This window comes from Hydra vulgaris, chromosome 14 (assembly GCF_038396675.1).
Source record: "Hydra vulgaris chromosome 14, alternate assembly HydraT2T_AEP".
Lineage (NCBI taxonomy): Eukaryota > Metazoa > Cnidaria > Hydrozoa > Anthoathecata > Hydridae > Hydra > Hydra vulgaris.
The window spans coordinates 24,476,408-24,500,302 of record NC_088933.1 but is presented as its reverse complement, the minus strand read 5'-3'; the positions used below and the strand labels follow the sequence as shown (position 1 = coordinate 24,500,302).

Sequence of the window (23,895 nt, the reverse complement as noted above, 5' to 3'; positions counted from 1 at the left end):
GAGTTATATTGTTTATAATAATATTTTTGTATAATTTTTTTTTAAAACCACTTTTGAATAAAATTTTTGCTAATAAAATCATTTTATTTACAATTAGTTGTCATTTAAGTCAACTTAAAATTTCAAATTTTTGAAAAAGCGTATTTGTATGGCATTAGGTTTACTGTGACCAAGACAGCTGCTTACAAGTAGATGGTGGTTTTGAAACCAAAGCTCTTTTACCTACTGGGATATGGATTCAAGAATTTAACCTTGCACGTGATTATTATTTTAAATGGTAGGATACTTTGTTTTTTATTTTTGAGTTTATAATATTGTATTGTGTTGACTTGTTTTTATTTATTAAAGTTACTTATAATTTTTATTATTAAGTTAACTTAAAAGAATTATTTAAACTTAAAAAAATTCTTTCTTTACAAAAATATGCTTGTAGAATTATATTCAACAAAAAACAGGGTGACCACACTAAACCTTTAATGATAGATATGAAAATGATAAAAATATATCAAATAAATATTTACCAACACTTAAACTTTATGTATATATATACCAATAATCTAACTTCTAAAATTTTTATAAGTAAATTTAATAAAATTTTGAATGAGAAGTTTTACTTTGAAAAGTAAACAAATACACAGAATATATAGTATAAGTTATAGAGGACTTTAGCTATGGAATTATTTTCTAAAAGACAATTTAAATATGGCAAAATCATTAAATTCATTTCAGTTTTAAACAAAAAATTATATTTCAAATCTTATGAAAAAATTTTTTACTTATAGTTTTATAATTTTGTTTTCAAAGAAGTTTTTTAAACATTACTTATTTGCCTGTTAGTATTTTTGAATATTATATGTAATTTTTATGTATTATAGCTTGAATATAATATTTTTTGAAAGTTTGTGTTTTTAAATATTATATCTTCTTTTTTTGACTATGTGTGACTATCAATATTTATAAGTATTATATCTTCTTTTTGACTATTTGTATTTATAAATATTTTCTTTTTCTATTTGACTACTGCCGGTTATTTGTATTTTTAAATATTTCTTCTTTTTTTTTATATTTGTTTTTTTAAATATTATATCTTTTTTACTATTTTTGAATCTATTGGTGTATTTAGTTGAATATTTTTTAGCTGAACGTTTTGCTTGATTTATTTACTATATTTTACTATTATTGTTATGATCTGAAGGGGTTTTTTGAAAAGATTATGTTGGTATTTTGTTATCAGCATGTTCTTTGCGCCTCTTTCTGTTTAATATTTATATTTTTGCAATTTAATTTAATTTTTTTGTGAAAGGAAATAGAAGCATTTTGACCATGTTTGGTCAGAAATGCTTTTATTTCCTTTCACAAAAAAGAAATGTTTTGTTTACATATACATGTGAAAGTAGAAAAACAACTAAAAAAAAGTACTCCTCAATTTTTATTTCAAACCAAGTAATAATTTTAATACAATAATATAAGAAGATCAAACATTAAAAAAAAATTAATTATTCCTGTGGGAATCTAATAAAATTTCGAGCTTTTGCTTTAGCGGTACCCATAAGCTTGCACACAGAATAAGAATTAAACTATTTGATGCTTTTTTAAATGAAATTTTAATATCTTTAATGTTTCTGCAAAGCTTTTTTGTTTTTTTTCTTTTTCTTTTAATAATAGCCCAATACTTTTCAATAACTCTCAATTCTGGGCTGTTTGGAGGGTTTTCTGTTTTAGGCACAAATTTCACATTATTCTTTTTATATCATTCCATAGCTAGTTTACAATAATGAATTGAAACTAAATCAGGCCAGAACACAGGTCTGTTATTGTTTGATTTAATGAGAAGTAAAAGGCATTTTGTAAACATTCTTTTACACATATTTGAGAAATATAAAGTGCTGATTTTTTGTCACAACTGCAAATAGCTTGCCAAATCAAAGTTTTTTTAGTGAACTTGTCATGTTTTGTGTATTTAAATTTCTTATCTGCTTTTCCTCTATATTTGGCAATATAATAAACAGCACCAGGAATTTGTTGATGATCATACTTGATATAAGTTTCATCGTCTTCAATAATACACAAATTTTTAGAAATAAAATTGTTATACAACTTTCTGCCGCAGGTTCTTGCACTTTTTTGTTGGGTTTCAGAATGGTTGGGCACTTTTTGTGCTTTGAAAGAAACAAAACCATGTTTGTTTCTAACTATTGCAACAAAACTATAAGAAAATTCATATATTTTTGCTCGTTCCCTTAGTGAAGGCTTGGGTTATTCTTAAAACTGTTAACCTGTTTTCTAACTAGTTTTATATCTTTAAAACCTTGCTTTTTTCCACCACCAGATTTGCATTTGATCGATTTTGTTTGAGAAAAACATTGAATAACACGACTAACAGTGTATGGATGTATTTGCAACGATTTTGCTATTGAATTGTAGCTACTGTTAGGATTTTGTAAATATTTGTGCATAATTTTTTCTCTTATGCCTTCTTCTTTTGTCATTTTAAAAACTAATTTCAAGTTAAATCCAAAAACTAACATATTTTTTTGAAACCACAACACCTTGTGAACAAAATACAAAATAGTTAAAAAGGTTTTAATGCAACCACTGTATTTAACTAACTTAAAAAAAATGACGTGCTTATTCTTTCGCATTCATTTCGTGTACACGCTTTATATACACACACACACACACACACATTTCTGAAAATTTCTTTTATATATGTATATATATAAGAAATATATATATACATATATATATATATATATATATATATATATATATATATATATATATATATATATATATATATATATATAAGTTTTTTTTAGTGGAAATATTCCATTGTTGAAAATTGCTGTGAGTCCAAAACCAGTTCAAATTGTAAAAGTTTCTGATGAAGGTTTTGCTGGATCTGTAGTTAGACTATACAAAGGAGATACTGTTAGGTGGACATGGAAAAACTGTGCAGAACTTCATAATATTACAGAGAGAAAGTATTTATTTATAACTTTTGTTAAATGTAATAAATAGTTTATTTTTATTATGTTTTATTAATATATTTTGTATAATATTATAAATCAATAATGTAAAACAATTATACTTTGATAATATTAATGGAGTTTTTTATTTAATAGATATTGTGTAGATCATGGCGGTTACATAAAATTTAGTAGTAAACAAGAGCCATCTCATTCTGGAGCATTCTTTCAAACTTTTAACATACCTGGCATCTATTTTTTTGAAACCCAATCAGTAATTGAAGATAAAGCCTTTTGTATTGTTCAAGTTGTGGAAAAATCAAGGTTCGCAAAAGATTTTTATGTTTTTATTGCTTATAATCAAAGAATAAAAGTTTTTATGGATTTATTTTTGTAACTTGAACTATATTATATGTAATAACAGTATAATATTTAGTTTTTGTTGCACGGAAGTAAAACAAGCTTTTTAGTGGCCAGCATATCGTAAGTTGAGATACATTTCTCATATGCATAAATTATGCTATGTTTCTCCTCTTAATACATAAACAAAACATTTAGTTTCAAATAAAATCTTATAGAACATTTAACTAACAAACAATTTGGAATGAATATTTTAAATTTTTTTGAATTTGAAATTATTTTTTTTATTACCTACCCTATGAATTTAGCTACCCATAAGCATAGTGTTTATATAAATATACTATGTAGGTAGTATATTTTTTAACAAATTTTTTTGGCACAGATTTAACGGAATTAAAAAAGATACTTGCTCCTGCACTAATAGTTGTCCTGTATTTTTAAGCTCTTTGCAAGCTTTATTATATTACATTCTATGCATTTTTATGTTTTTTTTTATTATATTTCATTTTTATATGTTTGCTTTTTTATTTATTTTTATTTATGGTTCTGTGACAAGATAAAAATATTTCAGGGAGCATTTGCTTGACATTAAAGACATTGGTTTCACACATGTCTTATATGAAGTGTTGGTAGGAGACAGAGTTTGGGTACATTGGCGTCAAAGCAAGAAGTCTTCTACAACTGCTCATTCTGTTCTTATCAAAAAGATATGTGAACTTAACCAAGTTCAAAGTGTAGACGAGGTTTTGTTTAATTTGTTTTTAATCACTTGTTATGTTAAATACTGTGAGTAAAAAGTTTTTGTTAACTATGTTTAACAATCAACAACTATAATGTTGACTTAGGATTTAAAAAATAATATTTTTGAATATTAATATAAAAAATATTTTTGTCTTTCAAACTTTATTATATTTATAAATCTAGAATAGTTTAAACTTAAAAATAATCAATTTATTGAATAAATTTAGGACACAGTTGTTGCTGAAGATTCTTACCCTGCTCGCTATGCAGGTTTGTTCTCATATCTATTCACAAATGCTGGGATCTATGAAATTCTTGATGGAGAACGACCACAACTGAAATGTGTTTTAATAGTAAAACCTGCTCCAAAACAGCATGTCATTAAAATAACAGGAGATGAATTTGTTCCTGGTAAGTTTTTCCCTTAATTTATTCATTTGATTTTTATTATGGTATTTTAAAATAATGAAACTATTAAAAAATGGGTGTAAAATTAATTTTCTGTATAATTTGAAGATAACAAAATAGTGTGTATATATATACACACACACACATGCACACACACATACACACACATAAATATATATATATAGATATACACACACATATACATGTATATAGATATAGATATCCATATATATATATATATATATATATATATATATATATATATATATATATATATATATATATATATATATATATATATATATATATATATATATATATATATATATATATATATATATATATATATATATATATATATATATATATATATATATATATATATATATATATATATATATATATATATATATATATATATATATATATATATGGATATAGATATACATATATAGTTATACATATATAGTTATACATATACAAAAAAACATATATATATGTATATATATATATGTATATATACATATATACATATACTCTTCCTGATGATCCAGCAATGGTGAAACTTCAAGTTGAAGAAATAGTTAGATAAGTGTTTTTTACTAATTTATTATTGCTCTGTTCTTTAAGAACATTGAGCACTCTTTTTGTAAAATACACCAACAAAATATACATATATACATATATATATATATATATATATATATATATATATATATATATATATATATATATACATACATATGTATATGCATATATATTTATATATATAAATATATATACATACATACATATATATATATATATATATGTATATATATATATATATACATACATACATACATACATACATATACATATGTATATATTTATATATATACATATATGCATGTATATATATACATATATATATATATATATATATATATATATATATATATATATATATATATGTATATATGTATATATATATATATATATATATATATATATATATATATATATATATATATATTTATATATATATATATATTAACGAAAAAAAAAAAAACTTTTTCTATGGTTCTTTAAGTTTCATGTCTATAGGGCAATCATCAGCCATTGAATACAAAATCAAAAACAAATAAAAAACACTAAAAATTACAAAATAATGTGTAATGGGATCTTTATGTTGCTAAGACATACTTAATGGCAACCAAAGAACTTATTTCAATTTTTTTTATCAAATTATCACCTTTATATGTTAAAATAAGGAATATGAAATATATATTAATATTAGCAATATACATTAATATATACATATATTATATGTTTAATATATATGTTTACATATATATATATATATAAATATATATATATATATATATATATATATATATATATATATATATATATATATATATATATATATATATTTCACATCTTTATTTTTTAGCCTTAGGATCCGTAATACAGGGAGACCGCATTTGGTGGACATGGAGTGGCACCGAAGTGGAAGATGATTTTTTCTTTCTACGTCTCAGTGAAAGTAGTTCTTTAAATGATGCTACCAAACAATGTTGTTCCATTCTGGAGCATGTGTTTCGAAATATTTTTAAATCTGTTGGTGTGTTTTCCACAACTGTTGATAAATGTGGATTAGGTTAACATATTTTTTTAATTTAGATTTTAATAAAAATTTGAATTTAAATAGAAATTAATGTATTTTTATTACACTTAAATGAGACTTTAATGAGTTTTTTTTTTAATCTTGTTTGCATTTTTTTTTTTTCGTCTTTAAATTATAATGAAGTTTATTGATTGATTTACTTGTTGGTATTTATTGTCATTTTTCTTTCTTTTTATTTCCTTTAGAGACATTTACTGCAAAAAATTTCAAAGGTACTGGGTCACCTCAAAGATTTTGCTGCCTTATTTCTCAACCAAGTTCACAAAATCATGAAGTCAAACTGAAAGAACTTGGTTTTATGCCGAAATCTTTATTAATAAAAAAAGGGGATTTTGTTTGGTGGAAGTGGATGGGAGTTAATCATCCTACTGGAATTGAGCAGGTTTAAATTTTTTTTTTTTTAAATTAGCTCCAATACCCACTTGAGTAGGGTAACCAACTACTGGTTATTTTATCAGACAAAATGAACAATTGTTGGTTGCTCCCCTCTAGCTTGTCTTAGAAATGTTCTGCACAGGGTAGGGGGGGGGGTTAGTAATGCCTGGTGCCAATTTCCACCCCTGCAAAAGTAGTAATATGGTGTTATATGATCCAGTAGTGATATGATATAATACAATCCAGTAACAATATAGTATGGTATGATCAGGTATCGATACATAAATTGGTTTACTTTATAAGTGAAAACATAGCTTTTAAAAAATCAGCAAATTTAATGTATTTAGTGGATTTATAATAGTGTTAAAGTTTTTTTTTTTTTAATGAGATTTTAATTTTGAATATTTTTAATTTAAAGTTATATATTTTATTTTATATTTACTTTATGTATTTTATTTATTCAATTTGGACTCATGGATTAGTAACATCTAAAACTTATAAATTTTAGATTGGTGTTAATGGTGAGGCATTAGAACCTAGTCTATTTGAATGTCCATTACAAGATAAGACAGGTGCATTTATGTTTCGTTTCCATGAAACTGGTACTTATAACTTTCGAAGGTAAGTTTATTTTCCATCATATATATATATATATATATATATATATATATATATATATATATATATATATATATATATATATATATATATATATATATATATGTGAATATATATGAATATATATGTATATATATATATATATATATATATATATATATATATATATATATATATATATATATATATATGTATATATATATGTATATATACATATATATATGATTTTAATTTTGATATTGTGTATTAAAGTGTATGTTATTTTAATAAAAAAAACTTAAAATAATATAAATTTTCTCTCAATAAAAATTTATTTAAGAAATATTTGCAAGATTGTAGTCATCATTTTGTAAAGTTATACAAAATTTTTTAATATTAAATATGTATATATTATTTTAAGTTTAGAGAATGGTTATGAACAAAAAGGGTTCTGTAAAAATGCCAAGTTAAAATAAAAAAATCTTTATCTGAACCAAAAAGACTTAGTTCTTTGAATAACTTAAAATGTGTTTGTATTGAATATAAAAAGAAGTAATAAAAGTTTACAAAAATGTTTATTTTTATAATTTTATTAAAATTTTTATTATTGTACATTAAAATTTCTCTTTATGAAAAATAGGGATTGAGTCTTAGAATCTGAGATCTCCCTTTAAATATTTCCCCTCCTACCCCTCCTCTCTTACATAAAATGTATAATCCTGTATACATCATGTAAAATGTCAGGTATTTGTAATTATTTTGAATGTAGTTACTTATTTTGATGGCTTTTTTTTATTAAAAATAGTATTTATTTAACTAAATCTTTTTATAGTTTATTTTATTAGATGTGTTTATTTACTATGTTTTGATGTTTTATTGAGTGTTAAGTTCTTTTATTTTTAAAGTATTGATTTTTCACATCATTTAATGACTGTTGTTGTTGAACTCAAAGAGGAAGTAATAAAAGTACAAGTTTCTCCGAAATCAGTACGTCCTGACCCTGCTGTTGCTCGTGCTGGAGATATTATTTGTTGGATGTGGCCAAAAGGTGTTTCAAGTTCAATAACTTATTTTAAACCTGGAGACAAAGAAGCTGATGAGGTTCTTTTTACAGAAAGGTAATACAGGTTTGCTTTGCTTTTTTTTGCTCAGAATGTTTTTCATTATTTACTATAAATGGATTTTTATTAGTTACTATAATGATATAAATATTTGTGAAAATTCATTTTTTTTTCCATTATATTAAAGTCCTTTGCTTATTCAAAAAGTAATTTAAAACAAAAAGTAAATTTTTTATTTTTTTTCCAGGCCTAAAAAATAAATTTCCACCTCTAACAGTTTTTACTTTAACTACCTTTTTAATTAGTCCGTCACATTAGTTCATTAATTGTTTTTGTTCACGCTTCTACCTGATTATCATTTCTGTTTTTTCCAGATGATTCATTTCATCCACTATCATATTTTGTTCCAAATGTTTTAATTCCATATAGCATAGCCTGTATATAACATGGTGCGTAACATGTATACATTGTTCTCCAAATTGACCGCCAGGTTGAAACTCTGCAAAAAAATCAGGAGTGGGGACTCCTGATTTTTTTGCATTTAATCAATCATATGCATTAGTAAACACAATTTAAGTTGTCAGAAAAATCTGAACTAAGTGCTAAGTATATTTTAAAATTAACACTTATGATTTTTTTGCTTTTTTTCATCCTAAGTTTTATTAAAGTCAGCCATTATGGTAGTCAAAATAGGCTATTTTAAAATTAAAACTTTAAAATTATTTTCAAGTTAAAACTTAAAACTTTTAAAGTTAAAACTTTAAAATTATTTTCAAGTTAAAACTTAAAACTTTTAAAGTTAAAACTTTAAAATTATTTTCAAGTTAAAACTTAAAACTTTTAAAGTTAAAACTTTAAAATTATTTTCAAGTTAAAACTTATACTTTAACTTTTATTCAATTCAGCCTAGTTTTATTAAAGTCAGTTACTTTTATTGAAGTCAGTTACTTACTATATACATAGTTAAAAGTTTTTAATAATGTCTTATGGATAATTAAGTATTGGATATAAGAACTGCAATAAAATAAATAATTTTTTTTTTAATCATTAGACGATGTCATAGTCAACATTTTTCTCAACCAGGAGTTTACCATTATACTTGTGTGTCACTTACCAAGAAAGACCAGTTATCAGAGTTTTCACCTGAAGATATATGGAGCACAGTGTTGGTGGATTCAGCAGAAACTGATTGTATTGTTAAAAATATTGATCCTTCATTTTTTCGCCAAGACACTATTCATACTATTAAGGTAAAACTTACATAATAAAATATTTTTTCTAACGCTTATTTTCAAAGTATAGAGCAGGAAATGATTTTTATTGGTTTTTGCCAAAACTTTGGTTTAAAGTGTAGCCAATTGCTAAAAGAAATTTTTTCTTTTTTTTTTCTTTTTTTTTCTTTTCCTTTACACCATATAAAGTTTGGTTATTTATTCAATATTGGTGATAAATAACAAAATTTGACTGGTTTGAATTTTTTTATAGTAGCATACTCTTTTTTTCAAGGGTAACTTTAAAATAAAGTAAGTAACTCTGTTTAGTATAATAGTAAAACAGTTTTTTACTTTATTATTATAGTTATCATTATTTTCGATCATTATATTTAAAACATGACAGATGGTTTTTAATCGTTGCAAAAAAAAATATATTAAAAAAATATTGTTGACTAATTTGATGGTTATTATAATACTTTTGTTTAAACATTTTTTTCTGTATTGATTTCACTTTTTATATTTTTATTCAACTATAATGTTTGGATGTTTTGGATCCAGAAATATTTTGATTGATCCAAAACAATTAAAATTAAGATTAAATTTTTTTTAAAATTGAAAGTTAAAAAGATTTAGGAAGATTATTGATTTGTATCAAGTCAACTGGTGTCAATTACTTCACCAAGTCAACTGCCCCACCGAGGCAGAAGGAAGCAAGTCACTGAAACATGATTTTGTAAAAGACTTAGAACTAATTTATTTTTAAAACTCTTCTGGGTTCAATGCAATTATATGCAATAGTAATACTCTATAGGGTTTAAAATGTTGTAAAACTTGTATATACCATAATGTGGGACTTGTTTCCTAATTTCAACAGATAATTAATTTTATTGTAGGCTGAAAATGGACTTGCTTCCTTTTGGTGTGGTAGGGCAGGGTAGTGATTAGTAGTACTTATCTTTTTGTCTAATTTGTCTTAACCAAGAGAGTTGGTTTTAAAAGGAAATGATTAGCCCCTATCGTAGTAGGAGGCAAATTATAAAAAATAAAAATCTGTAATTGAAATGTTAATTTTTTGTATAAAATATTGGTAGCAACAATAATTGAAACTACTCTGCATTAAGCCTTAGTTTGTGTCAGGTTGTGTTTTATTGAGCATTCAAACTTATTATGAAAAATATTATTTAAAAGTTGTTTGAAGTAAACTGGGTTTAAAATGGTGAAAGTTACAAAACATTTTACTTATGCAGGGGAAGGATATTTTGTTTACATATAATAAAGAAAAAGAAGACACATGGAAATGGAATGTTAAACAAAGAGATACTGATGAATTAGTTGAGGCTGAAAGTATGTTTATTCCTCATACTGGTCGAGTAATATCATTTGTTCAGAGTGGTGTTTTTGTTGTTGAAGTAACATCTCAAAATGGAAAATATGAATGTTATGTTTATGTTGCTGACTCAGGTGTCTTTTTAAATATGTTCATTAATTTTGAAGTTTCTTTTTTTGTATTTATAAATTGAGCTAAGTTTCAAACTATATTACAATATTAATAATTATTTTCTGATATTAAATACAATGTATATTTAAAATATTTTATTATTTAAAGTTTTAATTTATAATAACTCTTAATAAGGAGTTTAAACATTTAAAGATTTTGTTCCTTTTTTTAATTTGTCAGATGAAAAAGTTCAAGCACCAGAAATAGTATCAGATTATAATGGAGGCAGTGTGAAAGAAGGGCATAAAGTTTTTCTTTCGATAGACCTTCAAGGTGCTGATGTTTATTATACAACAGATGGAACCATGCCTGTAATTGGTGATCCACAAACAAAACGTTATGATGAACATAATGGTGTTGCTTTAGAAAATTCTGGGCTGAAATTTGTTAGAGCTGTTGCTTTAATTAAAGGAACCTTACCAAGCAAGGTGTTAACATCAAGGTGAGATGTTTTAAGATCAGTGGCAAAAGTTATTTTACATATGTTTCAATGTTTCCATTAATCTTTTTAATAAGTAGATGTTCGTTTCATATTTAAAGACTTGCTTTAGAACATCATCATCATTACCACCACTACCACCACCACCACCACCACCACCACCGCTACCATCATCATCATCATTATCGTCATCATCATCATAATCATCATAATCATCTTCTTGTTATAAATGTTATTTTATTTAAAGACGTTTCTGGGTAAAACCTCTGGACTGGACGACTACAGATTCAGCAAACACAAGTGATGAAAAAAATCAGCCAAACACCCACAAGAACAAAAAAACTCAACAAAAAAGTGTGACTAAATCAGTAAAAAAGGAAAAAAAAGATTCTGAAGTCGAGTACTGTACCTTAAAATATCAAGAACATGGCGGTGTTGTTGAAAAGAATAGCAAAGTTGTTTCAATCAATTCAATTCAGTTTAAACCAAATGAAGTCTCAATATTTGAAGGTGAAGCTATTACTTTCCAACTTATGTCTGATGCTAAACATTTAATTAATCAAAGTATTTACCAAGTACAGCAAAGTGGTGTTGCAGTTTGTAATGGTTTTACAAGTGGAGCTGTTTTACAACACACACAAACTTGGACTCAGGAATTTAATTGTAGCAATGAGTATTTTTTTGCATTCGCTGAACATCCATCATTAAAAGTTGTTGTGAGACCAAAGCCCATTATCGATGTTGAAGTAACTGATGAAGGATTTAAGAAGCCTCTTTTAAAACTCTATAAAGGAGACACAATCCGTTGGGTTTGGAATGACTGTTGCATTTATCACTCTGTAACTGAAGTAAAGTATTGTTTAAAGCACGGTGGGTATATCAGTTTAAAAAATGCTGAGCACTCATCTCCTAGTGGAACTTATTTTCAAACATTTACAAAACCTGGTATTTTTTATTTTATTACTGAGGTTGCTAAACCTGGAAACAAGATTGTTAATCCTGGTGTTGAAGGCTATTGTTCAAAAGCTACTTTTGTTGTGCAAGTGTTGGAAAAAAGAAAAGAACATTTGTTGGAACTCAGAAACAATAACTTTTCATTGTGTCTGTTAGAAATTAATGCTGGGGAAAGAGTATGGGTGCAATGGAAAAATAAATTACACCCTGATGACCTTTCCAACGAAAATAGACCTCTTCATTGTGTGTTTATTAAACGAGTTTGCCAACTTTTAGAGTTCCCAGATGTTTTACTCTTAGATAGTAATTTAAAATCACATGCTTGCATTCTAGCTTTCGATTTTAAAGATATTGGAGTTTTTGAGATTTGTGATAAGGAAACCTCTGCAAAGTGTGTTGTTTTAGTCAAGCCCATAACACCACAACATGTAGTTAGAGTTTCACCACAACAGTTCCTTCCAGGTAAAAATTTTTCAGAAAAGTTATTAGGTTTTTAATTCAATGGTTTTAAAACCTTAAAAATGCTTATGCAAGTTGTACTGCATACTAAACAGCATTTTTTGTTAAAAAGTTATTTTTTTGTTTATTAGTTAAATTTTTATTGTTTTTAACTGTTTAATTGAGTATCAAAATTTTTTTTTAAAAGCTATAGTGTCATCAGATAATTTTTTGAATTAATATTATTGTATATGGGTCATTCCATGCCAAATGGACCAAAATTTTAGGATTTCAACATGGACCCCTCAGATTTTGATGAAACTTAGTGGTTTTGTTAATATCCATCAGAAAAGCAATTCCTGCTAATTTCAGCATAAAATTTTTTGTGGTTCATGAGATATGGTCATTTGAAATTTCTGATTTTTCCAAAAATAAAAACTTCAGTAGTAAAAACATGATTTGTTCATATTTTGAAGCTCTATATTTTAGAAACGAAATTTCAGAAAACCTTCTAGTTTTTTTATTGTATACAACTCTAGACTTACTTTAATAAAACTTTGACATTGAATTCTTGAATATCACATTTTTTCCATGTCTACCTAAAAAACCGAAAAAATTGTTTGCAAGTATAAAAAGTTGATTTTTGATGAGTCAATATACAAAACCTGCAGTTTAAGAAGTGAAAAGAAATATTTTTTTAGTTTCTATATATGGTAGGCTTCTAAATTTTTAGAAATTTACTAATAAGATACAATTCAGTAAAAAATTATAGACCTCTAAAAATGGCTGCGGCTAAAACTTAGGAAAATGTGCCTCCATTTCAAACCACCGGTAACCTAGGATCAATACTGGTTTTAAAAGGATTTTTTTTTTCTTCTAATTTAACAGACTTTATTACAGTGATTTCAGAAAAAAAATAGTGGGTAATCATGGTGACAAAATAAGAACAATGAAAATTACCCAAAATACATTAAAAACAATAAAAATAAAGTTATTGTTGCACTTTAGTTTGTATTAGATATTGTAATACAAAGTATGTATGAGTTTAAAAGTATTTCATAATCAGTACTAGAAATAAGTCTTTAATTAAGCCTGAATTAAACTCAATTTTTAGATAGCCCTAGCTCTTTCCTACCCACCCCCCTTTTCTGATTATTTACTTTTTAACATTCACATTTTTTCCAGAACTTAGAAAAAAAGTGTAATTGAACACTTCTCCTTACATGGTGTGTCTGGTTTTATGTCTGATGTATAAAATGCCTTTATGCCCAAACACACCACTAAACATACACATAAAAACTGAAATTTAGTTTTTAATGTTTTTGTATAAAACTTATTAGTAGCCTATTAGGTAAAACTGAAATGAAAGACTTTTAGTCTAATTTACCTAATATTTAATATCATGACTATAAATTTTATAATATTTTTTCAATGCATTCACGATTCCACCCTTCCTCATTAATTTGACTTATTTGATTATCATTTTTAAATTTAGATTACAACTTATACCAAGTTATAAGATTACAACTTATACCAAGTTATAAGATTACAACTTATACCAAGTTATAAGATTACAACTTATACCAAGTTATAAGATTACAACTTATATCAAGTTATAAGATTACAACTTATACCAAGTTATAAGATTACAACTTATACCAAGTTTTAAGAGTTATTTGACTTGTCAACATAATGCAATGTTGATTATGTAATAAATAATATTATTATGCAATAAACAATCAATATAAAAATTGAATCTTTTAAATAATTTTTGCTAAAAAACTTAGACCAAAGTAGTGTATTCCTATTGGAGGTGCTTCAGGTCTCCATTAAGTATGTGTTTGTGAGTACGGCCAAAATGCAAAACTTTTAGCATTACAAATACCAGATATTTCAGACTATAAAGACCTCTTACATTATTTGTATGTGACTTAACAAATCGAGACTGCATGCTGCACAGTTGCAATAACTGCCCAGATACCAACACACTAAAAGAGTATCTTACTGCTTTGTTTGATAGACATAGCATGGAAGATATCACTTTTAATCAGTGGCAAAAAGCCAACAAAAAAAAAGATATAGTTGATTGAACTTTTAAAGATGAAGTTTTGCATAAAACATGCGTTATTGGAACACGGCAAATACCTTTTATTTGTGGCCGAGTAAAAGTGTTTAAGGAAATAGACTGCTTCATGAACTTGATAAAAACATTATGATTTTCTTTAGATATTTCTATAATATTGCCTAAAAATCATTTTGCATCATAAACACATGGTAAATTAAATCCTGGTGAAAGAGAAGCAAGTGTAACTATATGCTGCATTTCAGGTACATATACATTAGTATACATATTGTCAAATGACACCTGTCTCATCTGTAAAGTAGATAATGATTGTGGTATAAAACAATGGTTTTTGTTCCTGGAATTGTTGAACAAGTAGCATAATGTTCTTCTAATTTAAACTTTATGCAATATAAAATTTAATTTAATAATACAATTGCATCATTTGAAATGTATTCAAAATATATTCTTTTGATATTTTGCCTACGGGCAAAAATATATGAAATCATCCAAAAAAATAATTTTCGACACCCTTACGTCTCAGAATTTGTTTATTTTTACACCACTTGCAGTCCATATCAAAAAAATATAACTGCAAAAATTTTAGTTAAAAATACCAATTGGTTCCATAGATATCGTCACTTGAAATAATGCTGACTCAGCATTTTAGTGATTTTCTGAAATGACTACAAAGCAACTTTGACATACAGTATCTTCATAATGGCTTGGGGAAGTTTCCTAAAATTTGGTACTCTAATAGATTTTAACTTAAGGAATCCAAAAAAAGCACCCTCAAGACTCGATTATCTCAAGAAATGCCTCATTTGTCCAATTTTGTTCAAAATTATTGACTTGTAAATTAGTGATTTTTGGAGTTAAAATAAAGACTGTGGCCCAAAATCCCGAGTAAAAAATTTAATTGTATATCATTATTTCATCTTAGGTCTACTGAAAAAAATTAGATTCATCAATTGTCTCTCTAATACATGATCAAAATTTGCATTTAAAAATGGTGTCTTTTTAGAAAAATTTAAATTTTGTAACAAAAGCAATTAAAATATTTTGTAAAACATTTATTTGAATAAAACATCAAAAAGTGTTATTTATTGACTAGTTTAGGATATTTATAGTCATGGGCCATAGAAGACGCCCTCCCCTCCCACGGGAGGCCCCCACGCCTCCCCCCATCTCCCTAGATTTTTTTTTTTTTTTTTTTTTACATAAAATGAATAAATAATAGTTGATTGTTAAAATACATTTTAAAAACATATTTTTTCAGTTTAAGTTTGAGAAACAGTTTATTTGCGTTACTTCAAATCGATAAATACTTACCTCTTATTTCAAAGATCTTTTTACGATTTTAAGTCATAAATTTTAAAACCAAAGATATTAAAACGTTTTTAAAACATTTTGACAATCAATATCTTTATGTAGTTTTAGACTAATATAGTCATTGACATAATAAGATGGGAGTGATTTGTGATTTATTTAAACCCCCACCCCTCCTTCTCAGCCTACAATTCAAGAATTTGAAAAAAATAAAAGACATTTTAAATGCAAAATAGGTAAATAAAATAAAAACAAAATTATTTTAAACATAATTAATTTTTTTTTGTAACCAACAGTTTATATTCTTCAAATCTAAATCAGATATGTTGTATGTACGACCTGATATTGTTCGCGGTGTAGAAATTAGGCATATAACTTCAGAATTGAGCACCCAACACTCATCAGTTCTCATTGGCCAAAAGAAGTTTTTACCTGGTCCATGTGGATGCATGAATCTGACTTTTATATCAAGCTCACTTACATCTTCAGCAATCCCTACCCACCAAAATCCATCATAAAAACATGCAATATAATCCATTTTTTTAATATTTAATGAAATATCTACATAATGTTTGCTTTTTGGAATGTTATCAAATATTTCAGTGCATGCATCAGTACTTATTTTTTTATAACTTATAGTGTTTGGAGCAATTGGAATAAAATGATGATACATCCTTGTGCCAGGAACTGTTCTTCCACCTAAATATCTTTTTTCTAATTGTGCTCGTGTTTGATCAATTTCTTCTTTTGAAAATAACTTAAAATAAATTACATTTATCTTGGCTTTACAAAAGGAGTACATTAAATTAACATCTAAAATCTGCCCAGTAGTTATTTGTTTTAGACTTTCTTGACATACTACTCTTTTAACAGTCCCACCAATACCATCACAGGGGGATTTACCATGACTGGTAGCAAAAAATACCCATTCAGCATTTAAATCAAAGTCTTTACTGTGATGACAAAGATTGATAAAATTTTTAAAATTTTTAAATTGTGCTGCACAAGCATCGGAAAAGTATTTCACACTTGATACATCAGGTAGATGTTCTTTGATATTTCTAGTTATATCTTCCTGTGTCTTTTAAATAAATCCTGTGTCATGATCAACATCTTCTGAAAGGTAACAAAAAGATTTATGTTTTAGAAGTTTGTTCTCTATAAAATAAAGTACAATTGTATAAAGTGAGCATTGACTTTTGCTCCAGTGATAACTTTGAACCTCATCCTGAACAACATATTGATAGTTTTCAGCAAAATCTCCTAAAATTAAGCATTTGTTTTGGTTAAGATTTTCTTTACAGTTTTTTAAGTACCTACTTTGTGTTTTTGCAATATATGAATGAGTGGTAAGGTTGTCAATGCTGTCACATAATAAATCATTAAATTCATCTAGTGGCAATGACTGTGAAAGTAGTGTTGTACGATCGGTACTCTGCCATTGCTTAAATACTACATCTTCTTCATGCTCATGGTCCATAAACTCCTGCACTAAAAAACTTTTTAACACTTCAATACCAGGGCATTGGTTACATCGATGCAACATACATTCTGCATTTTCAAGAGAGCAAACAATCAATGCCATGAAATCTTTATAACTTTTATTCCACCTATTGGCATCAATGAGAAATTTTGTATTTTGGTGATGTATGCAAACACATACATTGTGGGTACCGGACGCATTAGTTGTAATACACCATTTAGGTTTAAGAGAACAAAATTTTGACAAACTGACTTTGACGTTAGGGTAGTCTTTTTTAAATGCAACATGTAATTCATTAAGATTGAGTAGCAATAATCTTTTTTGAACATGTTGGTTTTTCTTAATACTTACATAATCTTCTTTTCCTGGCATCATTCTTGAAAATTCATCACTTTGTTAACAGTTAATCACTAAATTAACTGTTTCTGGTGAAAGTGGGTTTCCAGTTTTTTTTCCGGGTAATGATAGAATTCCATTCTCATTTTTAACTTTTCTTGCTGTTCCAACAAGATACTCAGACACTTCAAAGTCATTGTTAATGTTTTTGTTTAAAATGGGGCTTTTTATTTCTGTTGTTAAAAAAGTTTCTTTAATATTATATGCTAATGAGACCATTTTTGCAACTCTGTCAATAGTGTTCTCAAACTTTTGTTTTGCTACAGGCAATTTGCTGTGTTTTGAAAGACTTTTTAGTTTGACTTGTGAAATTCCAAGCAGTTCTATAGTGGTATCTAACTTAATTTTTTTCTCACTTTTGGATTCCCATTCCTCCTGTGAATTTAAATCTTCATCAGTTTCTATTGCTTTTTTGTAACATTTACTGCAGAATTTCCAACCTGGGGTTACATAAAAATTATTTTTTTGCCAATAGTTTGCCATGTCTATGGAAATCTTTATATTACCTAAAAAACAAGTTTAGTTTTACGTGGTTAAAATAACTGAAATTATCAAACATTTTATAAATAATAAATTGTTTTCTTTTAATTTCCATATCAATTCTGTTGTAAATAAGGTAAGATTACCTTTTATAGCAATTTTTTTACTTTCCTTGTGTGTTCCAAAAGGATTGCAACACTTTGTAATTTTTCTCTCAAAATATTTTCCATAGAATTGCTCATGATAACAACATATAATTCTTATTGAACTTTTTCCTTTAAATTTGCTTGCCATATTATTTCTTCTTGTTTTTCACAAGGAAGATCTTTAAATTGAACAAAACCTTGTTTTCTTGAAAATCCGGTTTTGTGGCAATGAATGTTAAGAATTTTTCCAATGTCACATTTCTCCATATTAATTATTTTTATTATTTATTACCTAACAAAATAATATAAAAACTATAAAATAAAAAGTAATTCTTTAAGAAAATACAAACAAGTAAATACCTTTAAAAAGAACAAAACAAAACTTATGTTTGTTTTTTATATAAAAGAAGGTTTTAAGTCACCAATTTGAAATAATTAAAAATTTTTTTTTTCAAAATTAAAATTAAATTGTATGTTTTTGCATTATTTATTCATTTTATGCAAAAAAAAACTAAAAAAAAAAAACAGGGAGATTGGGGGAGGGGCGTAAGGCCTCCCGTGGGAGGGGAGGGTATCTCCCTTTGACCATGACTATAAATGTCCTAAACTAGTCAATAAATGACACTATTTGATGTTTTATTCAAATAAATGTTTTAAAAAATATTTTAATTGCTTTTGTTACAAAATTTAAATTTTTCTAAAAAGACACCATTTTTAAATGCAAATTTTGATCACGTATTAGAGAGACAATTGATGAATCTAATTTTTTTCAGTAGACCTAAGATGAAATAATGATATACAATTAAACTTTTTACTCGGGATTTTGGGCCACAGTCTTCATTTTACCTCCGAAAATCACTAATTTACAAGTCAATAGTTTTGAACAAAATTGGATAAATGAGGCATTTCTTGAGATAATCAAGTCTTAAGAATGCTATTTTTGGATTTCTCAAGTTAAAATCTATTAGAGTACCAAATTTTAGGAAACTTCCCCAAGCCATTATGAAGATACTGTATTTCAAAGTTGCTTTGTAGTCACTTCAGAAAAACACTTAAATAAACTTAAAAGTGACGATATCTCTGGAACCCATTGGTATTTTTAACTAAAATTTTCGCAGTTATTATTTTTTTGATATGGACTGCAAGTGGTGTAAAAATAAACAAATTCTGAGATGTAAGGGTGTCATGGTCTGGATGATTTCATATATTTTTACACCTACACCAATCATACATTTTCTCAGGTGAATTGATAGGATCTAAAAGTGATTGTAAACTGGCCTTAGCTACAAGTCTTTTGACAGAGCCCCCAACACCATTTCAAGCACTCTTTCCATGTGATGTAGTGAAAAAATGCCAATCTGCAGATACTTTATGATCTAGTTCATGGTGACATAAGTTAGATATGTTTTTATAATTTTTTGTTTTGTGAACATGCACCATCACTAAAATAAATGCAATAAATAAAGTAGGGCAACTACTCTTTTGTTTTATTACTTCATAAATGATACAATGAATTGAGGTTGTATTGTGTTGCAAATGGTCTGAAATGATACAAACACTTTTACATTTTATGTAAAATATGATTACTTGGTAATGATTAAATATTATTGCTTGGTAATTGATTTTTCATTTTTACTATATAAGGGTAGTCTCTAAATTGGTCTATTTGTTGACAAGTTTTTTCAATAAAATTATACATAGGAAGAGTGACTGGAACTATATCATGTTTTTTGTTGGCTTTTTGCCACTGATTAAAAGTGATATCTTCCATGCTATGTCTATCAAACAAAGCAGTAAGATACTCTTTTAGTGTGTTGGTATCTGGGCAGTTATTGCAACTGTGCAGCATGCAGTCTCGATTTGTTAAGTCACATACAAATAATGTAAGAGGTCTTTATAGTCTGAAATATCTGGTATTTGTAATGCTAAAAGTTTTGCATTTTGGTCGTACTCACAAACAAATACTTAATGGAGACCTGAAGCACCTCCAATAGGAATACACTACTTTGGTCTAAGTTTTTTAGCAAAAATTATTTAAAAGATTCAATTTTTATATTGATTGTTTATTGCATAATAATATTATTTATTACATAATCAACATTGCATTATGTTGACAAGTCAAATAACTCTTAAAACTTGGTATAAGTTGTAATCTAAATTTAAAAATGATAATCAAATAAGTCAAATTAATGAGGAAGGGTGGAATCGTGAATGCATTGAAAAAATATTATAAAATTTATAGTCATGATATTAAATATTAGGTAAATTAGACTAAAAGTCTTTCATTTCAGTTTTACCTAATAGGCTACTAATAAGTTTTATACAAAAACATTAAAAACTAAATTTCAGTTTTTATGTGTATGTTTAGTGGTGTGTTTGGGCATAAAGGCATTTTATACATCAGACATAAAACCAGACACACCATGTAAGGAGAAGTGTTCAATTACACTTTTTTTCTAAGTTCTGGAAAAAATGTGAATGTTAAAAAGTAAATAATCAGAAAAGGGGGGTGGGTAGGAAAGAGCTAGGGCTATCTAAAAATTGAGTTTAATTCAGGCTTAATTAAAGACTTATTTCTAGTACTGATTATGAAATACTTTTAAACTCATACATACTTTGTATTACAATATCTAATACAAACTAAAGTGCAACAATAACTTTATTTTTATTGTTTTTAATGTATTTTGGGTAATTTTCATTGTTCTTATTTTGTCACCATGATTACCCACTATTTTTTTTCTGAAATCACTGTAATAAAGTCTGTTAAATTAGAAGAAAAAAAAAATCCTTTTAAAACCAGTATTGATCCTAGGTTACCGGTGGTTTGAAATGGAGGCACATTTTCCTAAGTTTTAGCCGCAGCCATTTTTAGAGGTCTATAATTTTTTACTGAATTGTATCTTATTAGTAAATTTCTAAAAATTTAGAAGCCTACCATATATAGAAACGAAAAAAATATTTCTTTTCACTTCTTAAACTGCAGGTTTTGTATATTGACTCATCAAAAATCAACTTTTTATACTTGCAAACAATTTTTTCGGTTTTTTAGGTAGACATGGAAAAAATGTGATATTCAAGAATTCAATGTCAAAGTTTTATTAAAGTAAGTCTAGAGTTGTATACAATAAAAAAACTAGAAGGTTTTCTGAAATTTCGTTTCTAAAATATAGAGCTTCAAAATATGAACAAATCATGTTTTTACTACTGAAGTTTTTATTTTTGGAAAAATCAGAAATTTCAAATGACCATATCTCATGAACCACAAAAAATTTTATGCTGAAATTAGCAGGAATTGCTTTTCTGATGGATATTAACAATTTCACTAAGTTTCAACAAAATCTGAGGGGGTTCATGTTGGACCTTGGTCCAGTTGGCATGGAATGACCCATGTGTATTAATTTGTAGCACATTATTTATACATAAAATTTAATTTCATTAATCTGTGTGTTGTTAAATAAAAAATGTATTAATTTAGCATTAGGATCAGTTACTGAAGGTGATAGAATTTGGTGGACATGGCATCCTGAAGAAATGCAAGAGGATTTTAAATTATCTAAATTGTTTGAAGATGAAAATCTTGGCCAACACATTGAAGCACAATCTGCCACAGGGTGTTGTCTTATAGATAATGAATTTACAATGGTTACTAAAAATGCTGGGGTTTACTGTACTATTATGGAAAAATGTGGTGTAGAAGCATATCGATCTACTTTAACTGAAAATGGTGAAAGTACGAGATGGTGTTGCCTAATATCCAAACCAAAAGCTAAAGTTAGATTTTTTTTAAATTTTGAATTTCATCAAAATAACTTATTACAAATATAGTCGCTCAAAGTTATTGTTACAAATAACATTAGTTGTAATCTATTTAATAAAAATTTATTACATAGCATCATGAAGTCAAATTGAAAGACACTGGGTTCGAGCCAAGAGTTTTATATGCATCAAAAGGTGATTTTGTTTGGTGGAAGTGGACAAGTGTTAAAGAAGTAAACTCCATTAGCCAGGTAAAATTAGTAACATTGTTAACAGCTGCATTCAGTTTTGTTATGTCTTGTTTTTTGAAATACCAGAATTAGTGTTAAAGTTCAAAAACAGCTAAAAATTTATCCCATTAGTGAAAAACTATAAATATTTTATTTTGTTGTGTATTTTGTTGAATGATATTTTATTTTTAGGTGTTGCTTGGCAAAAAATATCTATTGTCTTTAAATTGTCCAAGTCAACCTTTATATGGTGCATATTTTCTACAGTTAAATAAAAATGGAACATACATTTTTAAAGGGTAAATATTTAGGTGCTGTTTTTTAATTTTAAATATTTTTCATCTCATTTTGCTCTATTGGATGGAGTACATTTAATAGGTATAGTTTAATTTAAGACAGGTGTGTATCATTAGTTAGAGCATGTTCTTCATCTAAAAGGTCCAAAGTTTGATGCTAACTCCGGACATATATAAAATTTAAATTAATAAAATAAATTTTTTGATAAATAAAAATAATATAAAATTAATCAATATCAGATAATAAAACAGCGATTATTTAAATATTTAAAAAAAAATAATGTTCAACTAATTTGTTATTTTAATTATATGTAATTACTTATGTCTGGGTAAGCGTCCAATAGTTTTATTATACGTTATTTAGGATTGGTGGCTCGGCGCAATTGATTGGTTCTGTTGTCGTTCATTCACAAATAAATGTAAGTTCAACACAATTGCATATATATTGTTCTTTTTCTTTTTGCTTTTTTTTCAAATAAGAAGAAATAAATTATTTTATTAATAAAAAAAAAAAATTGTTTTGTAAATTTTAATTTTTTATTTATTATTAATACTATTTTGTATTAATATTATTCGTTTCTCATGTTATAATAATAAAAATTTTTTAAAACTTTAGTTACACAAACTTCAAGTAACAAGCAAGCGAGTGTTGCCGGATCCAGTGGTTGCAAATTTAAACGATATCGTTTGTTGGATGTGGCCAAAAGGAGTTTTAAGTTCTTTAACTGCCTACCAAGATGATAATTCAACAGAAGCAGATGATAATGATGTTGTGTTCTCCTCAAGGTTTTTATATGCTTTAGTTTTAAACTGCTATGTGTTGTTATGCTTATATATATATATATATATATATATATATATATATATATATATATATATATATATATATATATATATATATATATATATACATACATATATATATATATATATATATATATATATATATATATATATATATATATATATATATATACACACACACATATATATA

General features: G+C 26.1%; 1 protein-coding gene across 2 annotated transcripts in view; it reads left to right on the top strand.

Moving 5' to 3' along the window:
• LOC100214450 (uncharacterized) overlaps window positions 1-23,895 on the top strand; it is a 101,820-nt gene that overhangs the window by 4,338 nt on the left and 73,587 nt on the right. For both annotated transcript variants that reach the window (XM_065818189.1, XM_065818190.1), the window contains 18 exons: window positions 159-277; window positions 2,820-2,984; window positions 3,126-3,293; window positions 3,901-4,072; window positions 4,298-4,481; window positions 5,914-6,120; window positions 6,333-6,529; window positions 7,031-7,143; window positions 8,025-8,237; window positions 9,232-9,430; window positions 10,642-10,855; window positions 11,073-11,334; window positions 11,579-12,747; window positions 22,095-22,390; window positions 22,510-22,626; window positions 22,798-22,904; window positions 23,266-23,320; window positions 23,518-23,687. In XM_065818189.1, the coding sequence (XP_065674261.1) occupies window positions 159-277; window positions 2,820-2,984; window positions 3,126-3,293; window positions 3,901-4,072; window positions 4,298-4,481; window positions 5,914-6,120; window positions 6,333-6,529; window positions 7,031-7,143; window positions 8,025-8,237; window positions 9,232-9,430; window positions 10,642-10,855; window positions 11,073-11,334; window positions 11,579-12,747; window positions 22,095-22,390; window positions 22,510-22,626; window positions 22,798-22,904; window positions 23,266-23,320; window positions 23,518-23,687 (4,127 nt within the window). The remainder of the gene's footprint in view (window positions 1-158; window positions 278-2,819; window positions 2,985-3,125; window positions 3,294-3,900; window positions 4,073-4,297; window positions 4,482-5,913; window positions 6,121-6,332; window positions 6,530-7,030; window positions 7,144-8,024; window positions 8,238-9,231; window positions 9,431-10,641; window positions 10,856-11,072; window positions 11,335-11,578; window positions 12,748-22,094; window positions 22,391-22,509; window positions 22,627-22,797; window positions 22,905-23,265; window positions 23,321-23,517; window positions 23,688-23,895) is intronic.